The sequence below is a fragment of the Mustela erminea genome, chromosome 5, assembly GCF_009829155.1.
Source record: "Mustela erminea isolate mMusErm1 chromosome 5, mMusErm1.Pri, whole genome shotgun sequence".
In the NCBI taxonomy this organism is placed as follows: Eukaryota; Metazoa; Chordata; class Mammalia; order Carnivora; family Mustelidae; genus Mustela; species Mustela erminea.
Genome location: NC_045618.1, coordinates 136,802,208 through 136,823,613, shown reverse-complemented (window position 1 = coordinate 136,823,613; position 21,406 = coordinate 136,802,208). Strand labels below are relative to the sequence as shown.

The 21,406-nt window shown below is 40.2% G+C and overlaps 1 protein-coding gene across 4 annotated transcripts in view; it reads right to left on the bottom strand.

Moving 5' to 3' along the window:
- UNC79 (unc-79 homolog, NALCN channel complex subunit) overlaps positions 1-21,406 on the bottom strand; it is a 237,283-nt gene that overhangs the window by 4,565 nt on the left and 211,312 nt on the right. For all 4 annotated transcript variants that reach the window (XM_032345110.1, XM_032345113.1, XM_032345112.1 and 1 more), the window contains 6 exons: positions 20,846-20,923; positions 15,098-15,187; positions 12,953-13,128; positions 11,881-12,067; positions 9,988-10,185; positions 7,899-7,976 (listed from right to left, as the gene is read on the bottom strand). In XM_032345110.1, the coding sequence (XP_032201001.1) occupies positions 7,899-7,976; positions 9,988-10,185; positions 11,881-12,067; positions 12,953-13,128; positions 15,098-15,187; positions 20,846-20,923 (807 nt within the window). The remainder of the gene's footprint in view (positions 1-7,898; positions 7,977-9,987; positions 10,186-11,880; positions 12,068-12,952; positions 13,129-15,097; positions 15,188-20,845; positions 20,924-21,406) is intronic.

Below are 21,406 nucleotides of genomic sequence, written 5' to 3'. Positions count from 1 at the left end.
GGAAAAAATAAACTAGTCTGACCACTTCCTCTCCAATGTCTATAAAGAAAAAAAAACCAAAACAAAGAAAAACAACTCTAAGGGTCCTAGTGTCTACAAACTTTTGTTGAGTTTTGACCTATTTAATAAGGAGCAGGGCCATATGCTTCTGGGTATTTAGGAAAGACCCAAACTAAGCTCCTGTTAAGATCCTGAGGGACCAAGCAGAGTAGGAGCCAGGAAGCACTGAGTACACTGACCCTGGGTGGACACCTTTCCCGGAGCTATTCCTGGGGCTCAAAGCCTATATGAGGCAATCAAGGCAAATACTGAGGTTGGTTTTTGAAGTGTCTTTGCTATTAGCCCATTTATGAAACATGTGACCATATCATTCTAATATATATCTGCAAAGGACCTTCAGGTTTGTCATTTGTGAATCTCATGACTAAAGCCTTCAAGTTAAATCTCATTATTGATAGCATTATATAATCTAACAGTCATCCTATTTCAGGAATGTTAATTTGACTTACTGAGTAACATTCATTTCCATTCCCTTTTGCTAGTGGCTCCTACAAAGCTGTCAGTAAGAATTAGATGTTATTTATTCTGGGTTCTGTAATGTGATAATAAAGTTGGCTGGGGTTTTTTCCCTCTTCAGAAATGATTTCCAGAAAACTGAAGCACATTTAAAAAAATAAGTTGTTTTTCACCAAAATAAAAGTGATACTTTTCCTCTTATATTGCTTTATGCTACAGGATAAAGATTTTCTGCTCAGGTAAACTGCATTCATTTCACTCCATGCTTGTTCCAGTTCTCAAAACTAAAAATAGGTGTGAAACTTTCTTCTTCAGCAAAGATGGAGTAACAAAGACCAGATTTACCCTCCTGCCTGGAACAATTAAAATTTCAGATAGAGTATATGAAACAGTGGTTTTTAGACCCTGGGCATCAGGGCAGTTCAGTGATCCCCAAGGGAGAGGAAACAAGGTAAGCCCTACAATTATCCTAGCTTATTGCCTAGAAAGTTTGCAGGACCTGGACAGAGCCTGTCTGTCTTCCTGAGTTAAAGAGCTGGATCAGGGAGCCCAGAGAGGCCGAGGTGTGTAGTTTGTCAGGCAGAGTCCTGGAGAGGATGGAGCTGCACAGAAAGAGAGAAAGACAGCAAGAGAGAACTCTGAAGATCTGTAAAAGGTTCCCCTTGAGTCATCAGCTACACACTGACCAGTGCACACACGTGAGAAAACTACCCAAGGCTGAAGAAAAAAACAACCCCAAAAGATTAGAGTGGTGACCACACAGTGCCAACAACAGTTGGTATTCCCACAAACTAGTGAGAGTGGGCAATTTTTTTAAAAATTTGAATTCTTTCTTTTTAAAAAGATTTTATTTATTTGTTTGACAGAGAGAGACACAGCGAGAAAGGGAACACAAGCAGGGGGAGTGGAAGAGAGAGAAGCAGGCTTCCCGTCTAGCAGGGAGCCTGATGTGGGGCTCGATCCCAGGACCCCGGGACCATGACCTGAGCCGAAGGCAGATGCCCAATGTCTGAGTCACCCAGGTGCCCCTACTTTAAATTCTTTAACTAACAGAGTATCAAGTACAATACTCAGAAGGCCATTACTTAGTGGCGAAGAAACATTAGCTCTAGATGGAATGCAGCTCTGATCACCTGACAAGGCTTAAAAGCAAATATCAAAAGGAAAAAACTACCTAAACAATTTAACAATATCACAGAACACAGCTCAAAAAATATTTTTTAGAGATACAAAAATATCCAGCACCCAAGAAAGTCAAATTCAAAATGTCAAGAATGAAATAAAAAATTACCAGGCATGCAGAGAAACAGGAAAAGATGACCTATAATGAGAATAAAAATCAATCAATTGGAGGGGCGCCTGGGTGGCTCAGTTGGTTAAGCATCCAACTCTTGATTTCGGCTCAGGACATGATCTCAGGGTTGTGAGATCAAGCCCCACATTGGGCTCTGCCCTGGGCATGGAGCCTACTTAAGATTGTCTCTCTGCTTCTTCCTCTGCCAGGCCCACCCCCCAAAGTAAATAAAAAGAAAAGAAAAAATGAAAAAGAAAAATAATCAATCTATTGGAAAAGATCTCAAAATGATACATATAACAGAATTAGTAGAGAAAGACATTAGAACAGTTATTATAACTATATTTAATATGGTAAAGAAGGTAAAGGAAATCCTTAGTATGTCAAGTAGAGGCATAGAAGGAAATATTTAAAGAAACAATAGTTGACATTTTCCAAATATAAAGAAAACTATAAATCTATAGATCCAGGAAGCCCCACAAACCCAAGCATAAGAAACATGAAGAAAACTATACTCAGGTGTTTCATCATCAAATTACTTAACAATAATGGTGAAGAGATAATCTTAGAAGAAGCCAAAAAAAAAAAAAAAAAAGAGAGAGAGAGAGAGAGAAAAGGACATACTACATACAGAAGAAAAAAATTAGAATAATAGAGATTTCTTGTTGGAAACAATGAAAGCAAGAAGACAGTAAAGGAGCAACATCTTTGAAGCACTGAAAAAAAATTCAACTTTAGAATCTAGAATTCAATACCCAGTGAAAATACCTTCCAAAAACAAAGACAAAGTACATACTTTCTCATGTAAAAGAGCAAAGGAATCAATCACCAGCACACCTGTGTAAGAAATGGTAAAGGAGGGTGCCTGGGTGGCTCAGCTGGTTAAGGGACTGCCTTCAGCTCAGGTCATGATCCCAGAGTCCTAGGATGGAGTCCCTCATTGGGCTCTCTGCTTAGTGGGGAGTCTCCTCCCTCTGACCTTTTCCCCTTTCATACTCTCTCTCAAATAAATAAATAAAATCTTTTTAAAAAATAGTAAAGGAAGTCATTTGAGCAGAAGAAAGATAGAAGTTTAGATCTATAAAAGGAGGGGAAAAGACTGAAAATGGCAAGTATAAATAAGGCAATAATAGCAAATATAAATAAATACTGAAAAAAATGTTAAGTCTCTAAGAGATAACTGACTGCCTAAAGCAAAAACAATAAGAGTGTGTGGTTTGGTTTATAACATATGTGGAAGTAAAATGGATGGCAGTAAGAGCACAAAGCCAAGGATGGAAATCCACCTACATACACAAAGTGGTATATTACTGGAAGGTAGACAGTGATAAGTTAAAAATGTATACCATGAACTACAAATCAGCCACACAAAAAAACAACTAAAACATACAGCTAATAAGATAACTAAAGAACACATGTCTACTTCTAAATAACCCATGGGTAAAGAAGAAACCAAAAGGGAAATTAGTAAATATTTTGAATTGAATGGAAATGAGAATATCTGGAAGAATGCAGCTAAAGGAAGAAACTTAGAGCACTAAACATTGATGATAGTACAGAAGTTTCTCAAAATAACAACCTAAGCTTCCTTTTCCTTAGAAGAGTAAATTATAGCCAAAATTTAATCGTTAACATCTCAATCCAGCAGAAAGTAAATGGAAAAAAAAAAAAAGAGAGAGAGAACAGTAGACAAAGAACAGATGGAAAGCATAGAAAACAAATTGCAAGATGATAGTGTTAGACCCAACAATGGCACAAAACACATTAAATGCAGATGGTTTAAAGACACCCCCCCCCCAATTAAAAGGAAGGGATTGTCAGACTGGATTTAAAAGAAATGCAACATCTAGCTATGCGCTGTCTGTAAGAAATATACTGTAAACATAAAGTCACAAATAAGTTAAAAGTAAAAGGATAGAAAAAGATATACCATCCTAACACTAGTCAAAGAAAAACTATACTGCCTTTATTAATATCAAAGTACTGTTCGCAGCAGAGATGATTACTGAGGATAAAGACAGCCCTTGAAGAATTCATTTCATCAGAAGGACCTAATAATCTTAAACATTTATGCATCTAATAACAGAGATTCACAATACATGAAGCAAAAACTGGTAAACCTGAAAAGATGAATAAACAAACCCACAAGAGATTTTCAGATACCCCTTTCAACAGAGATATTTCAATACCTCTTTCTCAGTAATAGAATAAGTAGATAAAAGGAACGACATCAAAGACTTGGACAACACTACCAATAACCTTGAACCAAGCAGCATAGGACACTATACCCAACAATAGCAGAAGACACATTCTTTCCAGTGCACACAGGGCATGTACCAACACAGCCTATAAAATCAGTCTCAGTAAATTAAAATGACTGAAATGATATACAGTATGTTCTCGGACCACAAATAGGAACTAAAAACCCATTAACTAGAAAATCCTCAAATATTTGGAAACTAAATAATATGTTTCTAAGTAACCAAAAATGAGTCAAGAAAAGAAAGAGAAAAGGAATTTAGAAAGTATTTTGAACTGAATGTTAATGAGAACACAACATATCGCATTGTGGGATGCCACTAAACCAGTGCTTAGAGGGAAACTTATAATAGATGAGAGTGAATTAAAGCTAAAGTAATCAGAAGGGAGAATATAATAAATAGAAGTCAATGAAACAAAACACAGAAAATCAGTGAAAACAACTCAAAAGCTGGTTATTGTTGTTTTTCAATCAAAAACTCACCAGAATTCATATGTCTCTATACAGACTGACTAGAAAAAAAAGGTCACAAATCACCAATGTCAGGAATTAAAGAGGTGGCATAACTACTGATCCTACAGCTCTTAAAAGCATATTATGAACAACTTCATGCCAATAAAATTGACTACTTTGATGAAATGGACAAATTCTTTGAAAAACATACACTACCCCAAAGATCACTCAAGAATAAGCAGAAAATCTAAACAGCCTAATATCTATTAAAGAAATTGAATCTATAAGTTTAAAACCCTTCTGCAAAGAAAATTTTAAGCCCAATTCTATCAAATATTCAAGGGAAAAATAACACCAAATCTATACAAAACTTTTTCATAAAACAGAAAAGGAGGAATACTTCCCGAATCACTCTATGAGGCCATCATTACCCTGATACCAAAACCCAAAATATTTATTGCTAGAAAAAGAAACTACAGTCCAACATCCCTTATGAACATCAATGTAAAAAATTATTTTAAAATGTTAGTAAATAGAATTCAGCAAGTATAAAAAGGATAGATAATACACATCATACCCAAGTATGGTTTGTCCCAGGAATACAAGATTGGTTTAATATACAAAAATCAATCCATAAAATTTACCTTGTTAACAGCCAAGAAAGAATAGTCAAATAACCATCTCCATAAATGTAAGAAAAGTATTTGAAAGGTCCTACATTTATTCCTGACAAAAATTCATAGCTGACCAGGAATTGAAGGGAACCTTGTTCAGTTTCACAAAGAATATCTATGAAAAACTGATAGCTAATATTTAATGAGGAAAGATGGATGCGTTCTTCCTCAGATCAGGAACAAGGCAAGGTTTCCCACTCTAATGACTTCTATTCAACTTGTACTAGAGGATCTAGCCAAAGCAATGTGACAAGATAAAGAAATAAAAGGTATAAAGACTGGAAAGGAAGAAAGAGAATTGCCTTTACTTGTACATGACACAATTGTCTATACAGAGAAGCTGATGAAATCTGCAAAAAAGGTACTAGCACTAATAAATAAGCTTAACAGCTAGCAGGGTAAAAGATCAATATAAAATCAGTTGTATTTCTAAATACTAGTAATGAACAATCAGCAATTTAGATTTTAAAAATACTACTTATAATACCCTAAAACTATTATATATGTAGGGGTGAATTTGGCAAAAATATGCTAGTTCTGTATATGGAAAACTACAAAATATTGCTGGAAAAAAGTTAACAAAAGCATTTAAAAAATAGGTACACTGTGTTCATAGATCAGAAGGCTCAATATTGTTAAGAGCTCAGTTCTCCTTGGATTAGGCAAAGATCTTTTAAAATACAAATCAAAGCATGATCCATAAAAGAAACATTTGATAAATGGTATTTCATCAAAATTAAGACCGTCTACACATCACAAGACACTGCTAAGATAATGAAAAGACAACTACAGAGAAAATCTTTGCAAATCCCATCTCTGATAAGGGATGTATGTCTTAAAATTCAATTATAAGAAAAAAATCCATCCCAATTAAAAAAAGTTGGCAAATAATTTTAACAGACATCACCAAGCAGATACGTGGATAGCAAGTAAGCACATCAAACGATGTTTAATGTCACCTGTCAAAGGGACATGCAATTTAAACCCATAGTGAGATCCCAGGACACAATCTGTAGGGTGACTAAAATGGAAGACTGACTACACGAAGTGTTGACAAAGGTGTGTAGCAACTGAAATGCTCACACACTGCTGCTGTGAATGCAACAGGGCACACTCACTTAGGAAAACGGGTTGTCAATTTCTCGAAAAGTTTTACACACATCATATGGCCTGGCCAGTCTGCTCCTCGGCGTCCAACATACATGAAAGCATACAACTACACAAACACTTGTACATGGATATTCATAGCAGCTTTATTTGTGATAGCCCCAAACTGAAAAGAGCCCAAATGTCCATTAACCGATGAATGGATACACAAAACGTGATACAGCCACACCATGGAAAGCTACACAGAGAGAAAAAGAAATGATCTGTTGATACATGCAACCAAATGCATTAATTGTAATAGATTTCTGAATGAGAGAAGGGAGCAAGGGGGAAGCTTAAGTATTCTGTAAGTCCACTTATATAAAATTCTAGAAAATGCAAACTATCTAATAGTGACAGAAAAGAGACCAACAGTTGTCTGCAGATGGGGAGGTAGAATACATGAATGGTGGCAAAGACAGACTAAAAAGGATATGGGAAAACTTTAGTGGAGGAGGGATGAGTTCATTACCTTGATTATGGTAATGTTTTCGTGGGTATAATACATGTGAAGACTTACCAAATTGTACATTTTAAATATGTATAGCTTACTGCATCAAAATTATACTTTTAATAAATTTATAAAAAATAAAGTCATGTATGGTCATCCGAGAGTCAGTCATAGAGTTTCTCTCATGGTGTTGACTTTTGCTGTGGACTAGCAAGCTCTACCTAGCCCATTTGAACCAGGTGCTTTGCAGTGTTCTGATGACAGTCAAGTTTTCCCAGAAAATGGGTTGCTTTTCTTCAGCATTATGGGAGTTAACTTGACAAGTGAACTTTATGCGAGAATAGGGTCAACCAAGGCACGAAACAGCAAGTTGTAAGGTCCCAGACTGATGTGCTCGGTGTGGTGGAGCTTGGTGATGGTGGCAGAGAGAAGGGAAAATACACACCCAGGTAAACAGCAGGTGGGACAGGTGGTGGGGGGAGAATCAGTAAGAAGAAGAGATGGAAAGACAGGAAGGAAAGGAAGAAGAGGGGAAGTAAAAAAGATGGAAAAGATAGAGAAACCAAGTTCTTCTTTAGTCTAATTTTTTTTTTTTTTTTTTACCATGTATGCCTTTGATGTCCTTGGGCAGGTGACAAATACTTCAATTACTTTCATACACTAAACAGTGATTTATTATGGTAATATTAGAAACAAAATTAATTTACCTTAGAGAAAAACACTAGCTACCACGTTCAGCAATGAAAGACTATTTTCCTTGGATTTCTGGATATCCTGCAAGGTGAGGCACCCCCAACCAATTTATACAAGATCATTTTCAGATCAATGTTGTCCAGTACTATTTTCATGACTTGTCTTAACGTGCATTCATGGTCCAGCATCTCTAACCCAGCTAGAGTCAGTCACAGTGGTAAAAGCGAGCAAAAATATCATGATAACCATTTGGGGAAGGGCGGTTACATGAGCCTGAAACCTCTAGTCCCTGACTCTGAAAGTCAAAATCAAATCAGTTTTATTTTCCTCTTCAAAGGCACATTCCAAGTAAATCCACATTAGTTTTTAGGAGCAAGAAATGGTCTACAAAAATCGTTAAGATTTTCCTACCTTGACAAAAATTGTTGAATTGCATTCTTGTAATGCCTCCATCAAACTGATCACATGGAGACACACCATTTCTACCATCTGAAACAACAAAGATGAAAATCAATTCCACTCCCAGTGGTCCACACACCTTGAAACCTAGTCTATAACCACAAGCAACCCATGTCCTGCGTCCATGAGGCTTTTGGGCACAATGACCGAAGGGGACCCCAAGGGATGGTTTTATTCACCCCTTGAACCTCAACTAAAAACCAACTTAAAAAGCTCCAGAGGTTGGGACGCCTGGGTGGCTCAGTTGGTTAAGCAGCTGCCTTCAGCTCAGGTCATGATCTCAGGGTCCTGGGATCGAGTCCCACATCGGGCTCCTTGCTCGGCAGGGAGCCTGCTTCTCCCTCTGCCTCTGCCTGCCTCTCTGTCTGCCTGTGCTCGCTCGCGCTCTCTCCCTCTGTCTCTGAAAAATAAATAAAATCTTTTAAAAAAAAAAAAAAAAAAGCTCCAGAGGTTTTATAATTATCATGCCCTCCTTACCTGACTCAGGGCTGCCAGTGGGATTTGGGGACTGAGCTCACTCATGTCTACTGCATGAGATTCATACCAGGGGATACATGCCTTCTCCTCCCCTCCTTCCAACGACACAACTTGGCCCTGGGTCCTTTTCTCCATCTTGACCCTTTCTTCCCAGTTTCTTCACCTGAAGTGACCGTTTAACTTATTACACACCTGTCTGTGCGGCTTTGTTCTCTACAGAACAAGGCGGCCACGTTGATGACAGTTCAAAAACACAGTGCAGAGGACGGCCCTCCTCAGAAATTCGTGAGGCTGGATTTTGAATGATCCCAGTGGGGCGGGGGGAGGTTATCAGGCTGGCCCATAGAGTTTAACAAATTTTTCAGGATAAAATGAATTCAAACTCAGTAGCATTTTTGGTACAAAATTCATTTGTAACAGATTTAACTCTAACATTTGTATATCAAAGAGATTTGGAAAGGAGGTAAAATGACAACAGAAGGACACCAAATCTCTACTTAAGGTCCCATTTCATTGTCTGTAAAGTAACAGAGCAGAATGCTTGATCTCTAAGTTCTCCTTAGACAGTCTCAGACTCCATGATCCGAGAAATGTTTATCTCAGAACTGTCTGTGTACCCTAAAATTGTCACATAAATTTCCTTTAAACTGAACTAAAATACCTCTCTCCATACAAATTGCTTTATAACATCTGCTTCTCTAAAGACAAGGAAGTGCTTCACTGAAGGAGATGTATAATCCCCTTTCCGATTAGAGCCAAGAGAAAATGTTTCTCAGACTAGTATCAATGAATCAAAAGTTGTTTCCGGAATGCCTTTCATGGACAGTGCATTGTTGGGTTCCTGGGCACACTGGAATCATCATTATGACGTTCTTCAGATCCCCTGCCCTTCACAGATGAGATTTCGCCTGATAAAGCCCTCATAGCCAAGATACTAACTGCCACTAAGAATTCTCCAAAGTGACAAACCAAACCAAAGGACTTCCTGGTCCCTTCCTCCCACCCACCCTCCAATCTTAACTTCACAGGACAAATCCAAGCTTGTTCAATGAACTGGGCTCATGCCAACAATACCCCAGATATTTCCCAGTGAGGTTCTGAGCAGCCCCTTTCTTGGCGAGCCATCGGAGTTAAAACTGAGCTAGATTTGAAGATTGGGGGCGCTGAGGTCCTCCTAGGGTGACTCAAAACAGGGAAGCTCTTTCCAGGTTTTGAGCCCTGAGTAGAATGAACGTGTGTGGTTGGTCTGCTCTTAAATACCACAGAAGGATGACCCAGTGGGCAAGGGTTTTATAGCACAAAACATCCCTTCAAGGTAGATGTTTCACAGAAATTTTCTTTGGCATTCAGCAGAGCAAACAAAAGTTGCTTTTACTAGATTTACTTGCTTGCTTTGTGTTTCCATCAAAATTATCATGCAAACAGAAAATCCCGCTTATCACCTAGAAATCACCCATCCATTGATCTAATATTACAACTGAGATCCTTAAAGAACAGGGCATGTGAGGACTGGGAGCAGGTCACGCCTTTTCATCCGAGCGGGGAAACTTATTCGTGGACTCACCACTTTGTTATGGGCCATCAGCTGAAGGATGCTGGGTGTCACCCTGCTCCAGAACTCTAGCGCGGTCAGTATCGCCGTGAAGCTGAATTCATTCTGACTTTGGACGTTTGTCGCTACGGCGCTTTGCTCACAATACACGGTCCAGAGCTGAGCAAAGATAAATGCGTGGAAGAGGGAACACATGTGCAGCACGGAGGTCTGGAAAGGAGGAGATGGAGCCGTTACCTCTCTGTGGGCTGTGGTGCTCCCCGGGGCCCGCCCTGCACAGCCTCAGCCTCCTGTGGAGCAGGGCCGAGGCACGGCGACTGCCAGTGATTCAAGTCTGAAGGAGTGATCTCAAAACTTGTGATCCACCACCTTAAGACAATCTGCTTTGGGACGCCTGGGTGGCTCAATCAATGAAGTACCTGCCTTTGGCTCAGGTCACGATCTCTTGGTCCTGGGATTGAGCCTAGCATCAGGCTCCCTGTTCCAAGGGAGTCTGCTTCTCCCTCTCCCTCTGCCTGCCACTCCCCCGCCTGTGCTCCCACCCTCTCCATCCAATAAATACAGTCTTTAAAAAGAAGGAAAAAAAAGAGACAATCTGCTTTTTGCACGGTCAGTGGGAGTGCACAGAGAGAATGGAACATCTTTTCAAAGAGAAGGCAAGGCACCTCGGTTTGCAGAACACGTGGACCCATCACCTTGCCTTGTCAATGACCCCGACATTCTCCTCTCTAAACTAGACTGGGAAGAAGAACCATTCCACCACCTTCAACGTTTCCTCATCTGTAACATGGGTGTAACAGGACTCTCCTTCCTCCAAGAGCTGCAGTAGGAGAAATGAGGCCGTGCCTCTGATCCCACTGGCCAGAACTCACCTATGACGTGACCACTAGTAGGAGAAACGTCAGCTTCAAGGACAGTATTGCTACCAGCGGTAAGCACTGACCGCGTGAGCGCCTACAACGTCCCAGATGCCAGGCTAAAGACTTTATCAAAGATCACTTCCTTAATTCTCAAACCATCCCCTCATCTATTTCACCCAAGAAACACAAGCTCCGAGAGGCTAAGTCACTTTTTTGAGGTCACAAATTACAAAGTACTGACGTTAGGAAATCAAACACAGATCTGGCTTGAAATACTAGGAACCTGACTGCCTGATTCTTTCTGTAAACATCACGGGCCATTTGGACGGAGCTGTATTTTATCCCACCATCGGCTTGCCCTGGCCGACGTCCCAGTTGCTCCCAAACCTACTGTGACTTCCCAGAACTTGCCTGAGCTTGCGAAGGGCCCTTGGGTTCTCTTAGTTGGTTAGTACCAATGGGTGTGGTCAGCTGACACTGGCTCCCGATGGATGCCTGCCTCGGGCTCACTTTATTCCCTTAAGCACATCATCTGTCTCTACAATTTACCAAGTTCCCCAGTGTAGGTGATTCCGGCGTGCACTTTAGTGAGTTCCCAACTGGCCTTCTTCTTTTCATTCTGTATCTTTATAATCTACCTCTAGAGACGTGAGTTGAAAAGATACTGCATGAAAAATGAGAGCATGACTTTGCCTCCAAATCACACCCAGTTCCAAAAACTTGATCATAGGATTTTTATTATGTAGCTCGTCTCTTATTTATCTTCATTACTTTGAGACAGAAATGCCTAGGAAGCTAACTCTTGCTTGCCTCCATAATTTATCTTCATAAAAGGAAACCGAAAAACAATTTAAGGAGGAAGCAAAGATAGTGCGGGAATGTAAACCACTCTAAATAAGGCATTAGCAGAAAGCTGCTTTCCTAACATCCACAGGAGGGCCAGTGATAAGATGCATTCTCTTCTCAAAAGAAACATAATTGGCCGATAAGGGTTTCCATTAGCCCTCTGGATGCCTATGGTCTTAAGCTTGCAGAAATCACTTACCTTTGATTGCTCTGGAAACCCAATCAGGATAACAATGAGATGGTCTGCGATATGAGAGCCCGCGTCGAGAGGTATGGGCAGGCATGGAGAGGAGGCATTTGGACACACTGCGTTGTGAGTGAGGGAGCCCAGGAGCAGCCAGGACAGCAGACGGATGCGGGAGACACACTCGATGAATTCTTTCGGCCTAGCAGGTAGATGGAAGTGTTAAAGGCGATTTTACGGCTTCTGTTTTGTTGGGCCCTCACCAACTGCTTATTGATGGAGGGCATTACAAATGTGGTTTTATAGGCAATTACATACAATAAAACACCAGGGGGACAGAGGGCCAACAAAACGATGGGTCCGTTTTTCTGGTTTCCAGCTCTGATCCCAGACCTTAGCTGCCTGAGGAAAGAGCAGCATCGGGGAGACGGAATTAAAAACCATTCTTCCGCCAACGTGGCTGCCTTTCCAACTCACTTCTTCTTCTGAACTCTTTCTTCTCCTTGGAAGGTTGGACATCCCCACTAGAGGGGAAGGCACTGAGGTGAACACCTAACACACAGCCACCCGTCTCGCCTGCCCTCCTGTCATTCCCTCCCACGGCCCTCCTGCCCTCCTCACCCCGAAGGCCAGCCTTTCCTCCAGCCAGGAAGCTGACTGTGCACAAGGACAGCCTCAGACCAGCCCACGCGCCCCTCCCCCTTCCGTGCCTCCTTGCGCTCCATCCTCTCTCCGCTATGGATTTCGTTCTAGTGGCACTCCAACACGCTCCTTGAAGGCAGGAGCTGTGGAAGTGGTCCATGCATAATACCTATGCATTTATGTAACTAGTCGAAATTACGAGGTGAAACCACACCTCTTAAGCTCCAAATTTTCACCATCCATCAGGATATGGCTGAGGTTCTTGTTTGAGGGCAAGTTCCTTTTACTGGCAACATACCAGGCACTGCTCGTCTTAAAAAATGCTGCCAGGTCAGCAAGTTCGGAGAGGAGGCTCGGTTTCCATCTTCCCAGCCAATCACTTCCCACTCCCATAAATCTTGGATGCGTCCTTTAGCCCTCGAGGCTGAACTGATAAGGGCCTTACCCTTGCTGCATGGCAGAAGGGGGATGATAGAGCCAAGGCAGGTAGCGAATCACAGCTTTGTTATCTCTGTGGTTTCCCCGTGAGATTTCCATGGCTGCAATCTGAGCCAGCCCAACTTTGAGATGTCCACCAAAGGTATCTTCATGCAGAGGCTGAGAACAAGTCTTCATGTGGCTCTGCGAAAGCAAATGGTATTTTATGACTTTGGCAGAGTACCTGAAAATCTTCCAGGCCACTTGTTTAAAAGACTGGGTTGTCATTCCCTCACCCTCTGAGCCACTGCTCCCAAGCATACAACCCATTTAAACTTCTTCAGTGGCTTCCCATTTTCTTAGGAACAATGAGGGTGGGGAATTCCTTAGCATGGATCAAAATGCCTGGGATAATCTAGCTTACCCCGTCTTATCCCTTCATCCCAGCTACATTGGCTCCCTCCCATTCCCGGCCTTTGCTCATGCTGGTCTCTCTACCCAAAACACTGTTCCTGCCTCTCTTCACCTAATTAACTGCTATTCGTCATTCAGATTTTAGCTCAAGTGTCACTTCCTCCAGGAAGCCTTCCTTGACTTCCCTGGCTAGGTCATATCATCCTATGAGAAGTTCCTATACCACTATTTTATCCTCTTGCATAGCAGTTGTGAAAGTCACACTTTTCCTTTATCTTATATAAAATTTTCATTAAAATTGGCCCCCATATCAGACTAGAAATTAAACGAGCATAGCTATTAGTCTTTTTGCTCAGAATCGCAACCCTACATGTCTAGACAATGCCAGGCCCACGACAGTTGTTCCATACGTATTTGTTGAGTTAATGTAGAAAAAGTCCTTTTCTCAGTGTGGCTTAGTGGAAAGATGATTGAACTGGAAGTTGAGACGTGGGTCTCAGGCCCAGTTCTGCCCTAATTAGTCACATGGCCTTAGTCAAGCTCCTTGGCCTTTCTGATCTGCCTCCTAATCTATGTCAAATCAGAGGGTTGAATTAGGTCTCTAGTCCCCAGCCTTTTGATCATCATGGATCCCTCTCAGTGTTTTTCTCTGTATTTTGGAAGTGGCTATACAACTAGCTAACATGTTTAGGGAACAATGTTTTCTCTTCTTTATACTTGATATCAAAGTCATCTGAGTGTGTACAACCAGACTCAGCAGTCAGTTATCAGTGTGAGGTCCAGCTAGGGGAGCCTGCTTAGGAATGCCTGGGTTCAGATACCACAAGAAGTCAGCAGTTTAAATTCTGGTTCTACTTTCCAACTAGCGTTTGCAAATCCATCTCTATCCCAAGAAACCCTTGGATCATCTGAGCCGAGTCTGGAAACGCAGTTGGGCAAAGGAGGAACCGCGTTTGTAGCTGATGACTTTCTGGGGCGACTAGAGACTGTTTATCATATACGAATAATCTACTGCCAGCTTGCAATCTGGCTGCTCCTGGGCCGTGTCTGGATCCCCTTCTGCCCTCTGTCCAGGGCCTTCCCTGAATCTCTGAGACTATCAGTCTTTAAGCTCGAGTCGACTCATGGCGGGGAAGTTGACTTGTATCTGACTGCAAAGGAATCACTCAAGAAGAACCTTGACAACTTTGCTGGGATTGTGTCCGTATGCAAATCAGATTTTGTTCTATCCCCTGTCTTTAATTATTTCCTTGAAGAGGAGAGCTTTGATGCAGATAACCATGAAAGGCTTATGTTTGCATAATGTGTTACAGTTCACAAAAGTCTCTTCCCACGCACCATGCCATGTCAAACCTCGTAACCATCGGCAAAGGTAGATGTTAGGCTTGTCTTGCAAAGGAGAGAAAGGAGGCTCAAGGGAGTTAAGGGACACTACACGGGGAAGTGAAAGGCGAATGACCGGGAGCCACTAGAGCCTTGGGTCAACCCTAACTCCACCGCTTAGCAACAGTGCCACCTGGAGCAAATTACTGTACTACCCCGGGCCTCACTCTCTACATCTGTAAAATGGGGACCACGCTTTAATCAGGGGCATTGAGAGAACTGAATCAGTGGCAGAATGAAAGCTGGGCACATCACTCCTGCCAGCAAAACAGCATTTCCATTCTCTCTTTCCTCTGCACAGGCTGAAAACCCATGCTTCAGACCCCCCAGGAGGCTGGGTTTGTTAGGGCCTCGGCTGCCAGCAGAAGCCTCTTACCTTGAGTTTGGTGAGCGTGTGCATGTCGGCCATGAAGTCCAGCACCTCGCTGATGTACTGTCGCACACACTCCATTGCGGCCGTCCCGCACTGAAAAACAAGGACAGCGCTGGGGGCGCCCTGCGAGTCATGGCCATCACTGTGGCCCTGACCGCAGTCACTCTCTTGTTCTGACTTCATGCTGCTTGCTAATGAGCTGTTTCAGTTTCTGGAGCTCTGACTCACTCCATTACTCTTCAGAGTCTGTGACTGTCTGCCCACAGCTTGGACAAAAAATGATATAAGTTTGGTGGTAAAGTGCTAAGAAATTGGGACAGCGCAGGGGAGACAGGGGTTAACCTGCCTTTTTCTCCACTGGGGCGATCGGACCGGGTTTTGTGTGCTTGTTTTTAAACAGGCCTGGATACACAGATTGATCCTATGTAAAAGCCCTTAGGATCAGTCTTTATGACATGAATCAGCCCTGAAACTCTACTACCCCTTACCACTCTGGGGAGGCTCAGATACGTGCCACTGAATTGTAACAACAGAAGCTCGGACCTTTCCCCATCAAAAAACAAAAAGGATAGAAACAAACATCATGTGTGCTCCAAGAGTCCAAAATTCTTATATTCGAGTCACTTGTGATTTAACGCCTTATGCACGGTAGGCGTGCTATGAAATAGATGATAATGTATGCTTGCCGTGTTCTTGCTAAGGATAAAGAGAGAGGGAGAGAAGGGGAAGGATCCTCTTTCCCCCCACACCAGCAGCCTGTTTGGGAAGTTTTCAAGGAAAAGAAAGCATACTTGTGTCCCCCATTATTAAATGGCATAAACCTGCCCAGGGCAATGCAGTGAATTTAGGATTATAGCAAAGAGAAGGCACATGAACAGACAAGCTGCTCCATCAAAGCTCTCTGAGTAAGCCCACACATTAGGCTGGGCATAATGGGGATCAAAAGCAGGCCGTCTTTGAAGCCATCTGAATACTACGCTAAGGCCTTTCTTGGCTTTCTTTCGGAAAATCTGGAACATTAGAGACTTAACTAGCTCCCCCAGTGGTGCTCATTTTCCCATATGCATGTAAATTTGCACAGCCCTGAACTATATCACCTTCTATCTCTTCTAGAATGTTACGCCTGTCAGTTCCTCTGACACGATAACAAACAGTAAAATAAGGTCATTGGCAGTGCTGTCAGAGTGTTTTCCAAGCATTTCATACGTTCTAAGGTTTTCTTCTTTTAATTTAAATCAAGGGAAGGAATTATAAAAGGTTATTGTGTTCCTGCTTTTGGAATATTAATCCTTCAGCGCAAGAAAGGATTTCCCCCCGATTTATTCCATTTTCTCTGACCTTTCACATGTCATGCAAATAGGAGTATATACTCTGTTCTTTAATTTCGTGAAAGGGATTTGTTTCTTTCATAGGCAATATTTTATACCATTTCAACGAGGCAAATGTCAAAGAAAATAATTATGAGGAGCATTATTCAATATTTGTCTTCTCACTTTGAATTTCAAAAAAAGAGAGCGAAGAATTTACTAATATCCAGTTACTTTTGCTCTAGGGACAGCACCTACATCTAACAAAAGCCTTAAAATACAGGATCATCTTAGCCATCTACACTTATAAAACAAAGCATATCATTTCCAATACCCCCACACACCATTTTTTTAAATTACTTTGCAAAACATAAGCATAACCTTAGGGGTGCTGTTTTTGTTTTTTTGGTTTTTTTTAAGCGAAAAACATGAAGAGTCAAGTTCTACTTGTTTCCGAAGGCCCTCGTTTATTCAAATAGAGAAACTGATGATAAGAATTTGAAAAAGCAGTCTAGACTCAAAAACATGAAAGAAAGGGGATTGTACCCAATTTTTCTTTGAAACTCGTATCTCATTTCCAAGTCCTCATTCTCAGATTATAAAAGTAATACATGTTCAATGTGAAAAACTTGGAAAACACTCATTAACAAAAAGAAGAATCACACAGCCTTAATTCTTGTTCTCCACTCGTGAGGCCGTAACTATTGGTATTTCCTTCCAATTTTTTTTGAACACATTGAACATATACACACACATATATGATTTTTATAAGACTGAGATAATTTTTTCTAGCTTGTTTTTAAATTAAATCCATCATAAGCATTTTCCAATTAATTATTCTTTGAAAATGTGATTTGGTAACCACACAATCATCTGTTTTGTAGAGGCACCTTATGTTATTTAAACAATACACTAATATTAGTCAACACACACACACACACACACACACACACACACAAAACACTCTGATTAAAAAATGGGCAGAATATATGAATAGACATTTTCCAAAGAAGTCACCCAGACAGCCAACAGACACATGAAAAGATGCTCAACATCACTCTTCATCAGGGAAACGCAAATCAAAACCACAACGAGATACCACCTTACACCTGTCAGAATGGTTAAATTAAAAAAACAAAAATGAAACAAAAAATAAAAGAGAAAGAAATAACAAGTGTTGGTGAGGATGTGGAGAAAAAGGAATCCTTGTACAATGTTGGTGGGAATGTAAACTAATACAGCTACTGTGAAACAGTATGGAGGGTCCTCAAAAAATTAAATATAGAAACATTGGCTATTTACCCAAAGAAAACAAAAACACTAACTCTAAGAGATACATGTGCCCCTATGTTTACAGCAGCATTATTTATAGTAGCCAATATGTGAAAGCAATTTAAACATTCACCAATGGATCGGAATGGATAAGGAAGATGTGATGTGTATATGTATTTACAATGGAATATTACTCAGCCATGAAAAGGAAGAGATTGTGCCATTTGAGACAACACGGACAGACCTAGAGTTAATATGGTAAGTGAAATACAGCAGACTGAGAAAGACAAATACCATATGATTCCATTCATAAGTAGGATCTAAAAAAAACCAGGGAGTAAACAAATAAACAAAAAGCAGAATCAGACCTATAAAGAAAGAGAACCACACAGATGTATAGCCTGAGGCAGGGGGTAGGGGTGGGCAAAATGAGTGAAGAGGAGTCAAGATGTAGCTTTCCAGTAATGAAATGAGTAAGTCACAGAAATGAAAGGCAAAGCCTAGGGCACATAGTCAGTGATACTGTAATAGCCTTGTGTGGGGACAGATAGTAACTACACTAGCTGTGAGCACAGCGTAACATATAAACTTGGAAAATCATCACGTTCTCCACCAGAAATTGATGTAACATCTTGTGTCAACGATACGCAAGGTAAAGTTTTAAAAAACCGATATGCTCACGTTAGATCTTACTTTTATTTCCATATTTTTACTATTTTAAAGGTTATTTTAATAAATATATTCCTTATGTGCATATTCCTTTATTTTCTCCAACCCAGTACTAGAAGTAAATTGTCAAACTGTTCTTCAACAAGGTTGTACCATTTTTCGCTACCACCAGCAACTTTTAAGCATGCTTATGCTTGTTTCATCTCATCAATAAGTTTAATCATTAAGAAAGACCTGCTGATTTGTTAGCTGATTTCAATTTTTATGTTTTTAAATGTTTTGAGACTCTGTATTAATTTATAATTCACCGATTGTTAATGAGGGTAAAAAGGCATATTTTGAAAGGCTTATTGGACCCTGGAAAATGTTCTATGTATGGATCCTAAAACTCTTCTTGCTTTTCTGTTGTTACTGGAATGTCTTTCTTTTACTTGTTGATTTCAACACAGTTTTTATTTATTAGGGATATTATTTTTTAAGCTATCATGTAGGTAGTAAATACTGAGTTTTAAAGAATTAAACGATAAGGAAACTAGTGAGTAGGCAGCAGAAACTGGCTCAGTCCTCACAGAACTGCTTCTTTTCTTCCCTCGTGTGCAGCTAGACCAAATTTCCCACTAGCCCTTGCACTCAGGAGTGGCCATAAGACAGTTCTAGCCGAAGGAGGGTGAGTAGAAGAAATATACATCATTCAGACCTGGCCTGTGAAAACCTTCCAGGTACCATACTCTCTTCTCTTTCTCAACCGCCACCCCTTCTCTGCACAGCACAGAAGGAACCTGATCCCCTAACTTTCATGAGAAAGTCCTCCTCCTACTACTAATTAGGACACCCATGTAGCTTGATATGAGCAAACGATCAATGTTCTGTGTGTTAGGTGGCTGAGAATTCATCTCATGGCATCTTCCATCACCCTAACTACTCTTAAGAACTCCTTTAAAAGTAATTCCTTCAGTAATTCTACTCTCAAAAATCTACTGTAAAGAAGTAGTCTCAAATATCGACAAAGATTTAAGCACAAAGATGTTTCTCACATAGTCGTTACCATTACAGAATACTGAAAATATCCAAAAGTAATTAATGTTTGTTAATATGTACAATAGGTAATATTTATTTAACACTACTGAAGGTCTGGCCTCAGGCTAATATGCTTTCCATGCATTATCTCACTCAATCCCCAAACTAGATATTGGGCCCTATTATATCCCATTCTATAGATAATGTAAATCAAAGAACCATAGGTTAATTAGCTTTCCTGATCACACAGCCAGTGAACAGCAGACCTCAGATTCTGGTGTGCGTCTAATCCACATGCACTTAAGCACTCTTCTATGGTGCGTTCACATGAGGTAATGGCTACAGCACCAAACTCTGGGGCTAATGCTCAGGACGTTCAAAGCCAAAGCCACATCTAGATCATAATTTCACTAGGTTTAAAAATATGCTTAGGAAAAGTGAAAGAAAATACATTAATCTGTTGGCTATAAAACTATCTCTGGGCTGAGTGATTGTTACTTTTCCTCTGTCATAAAATTTCTCTGTATCAAAAAAAAAAAAGTTAAATAACCAAAATTTTAAAAATTATGTTTAGTATTGTGGGAAAAACTGGTATACTTATACATGTAAATTAATTAAACGCTTTTAGAAAACAATATGAGACTAAATACCATTAAGACATTCCTACTTTCTCAGGAATCTATGCCAAAGATAAAATTCAGAATAAACATGAGGATGGCCTTTGTAGGAATATATATTCATATATATATATGTAATTAAAGTGGAAAATAAATACATTTCCAACAATATGGAAATAAGCAAATTAGCATATTGAATAGATCAAAATAAGAAAGAAATTTTCTAAAACAACAGTGTTCTAATTGTGAGGCAGAGGGATTATAGGTGATCTTTTTTCTTTAAAATTTTCTCTACTGAAAATTTAAATGATTTTCTTCAATGAACAATATCGCAAAAGTTTCACAGTTTTGTTGCAGTCAACTCGCTCTCAGCGTTATTGTGGTTTCTCATCTTCAGCCCCGTCAGTGAGACTCTTAAAGCCCTTTTACCAAATAGTTCACTAGTTGATAATAATGCATTTTTTTTTTAATTTTCAGAGGAAAAATTACAAAATAAAACAAAGTATCACAACGTTTATTTCCTTCCAGCAGTAGTTCAACTGAATTGGTTCACAGGAGCTAGTCTAAGAAAACAGATTCTGGGGAAAATTGAACTGTAATCAAATGCATTTTGTACGTCTGGTAATTTCTTTCCTCCCCTTCCTTGGCTGCTTCAGTTTTACTCATGTCTCCTGGAATTAAAAGTTTCCAGGGGCTGGGATTAATTTAAATTTTCACTAGGCTCTTTTTTAAAAAAATGCTAATATGTTCTTCGTTTTATAGGGTTTATTCCGGCAAGAGTGAATCAGGACACAGGTCCAAAAAACCTCTTTACTAAATGGGGACGTGAGGCGAGATAGAAAATGTACAATGATTCAGTCAGGACTTACTCCGGGTACAGAGGCCATCATTTGCTTGCTCAGGATTGTTGACTCAGCTAGTTTGGTCCCAGCATCCGCACAAATAAACTAATAAGAAATTGAAAGCATAATTACTTTTAAGAGCACTCGGACAGTAATCAGTTACTTATAGTTTTATTAACTCAGCTTAAATTCATTAGTGTTTACTCTCATGACAATCTGCTCTGGATATATGGGGCTTGCTCACCATGACAGTTTGTTCCTATCAGAAGTTCAGACTCATAGGACCGAGAAGAACACAGATTCGTACTTTACCCAGACAGCTAAGTGGCCCTGGAACGATGCATTCAATTGAGGGAGGAAGGAAAGATGTCAACACGGCCAGATTTATTCTGAAGTTAGTTATTCTATTTATTCTTTAGTACTTCTTGACAGTTCCTGAATTCACATAGACTTTTCCAGATTTCATCATTACATTACACATTTAAAATGAAGACAGAAAAACAATCCACTTCACTGTGAGCATTCTGTGTCTTCCCATCCGAGGCCCCCCCAGTCGCTGGGCTCTCTCACTTCGCCCACACCTCTCCT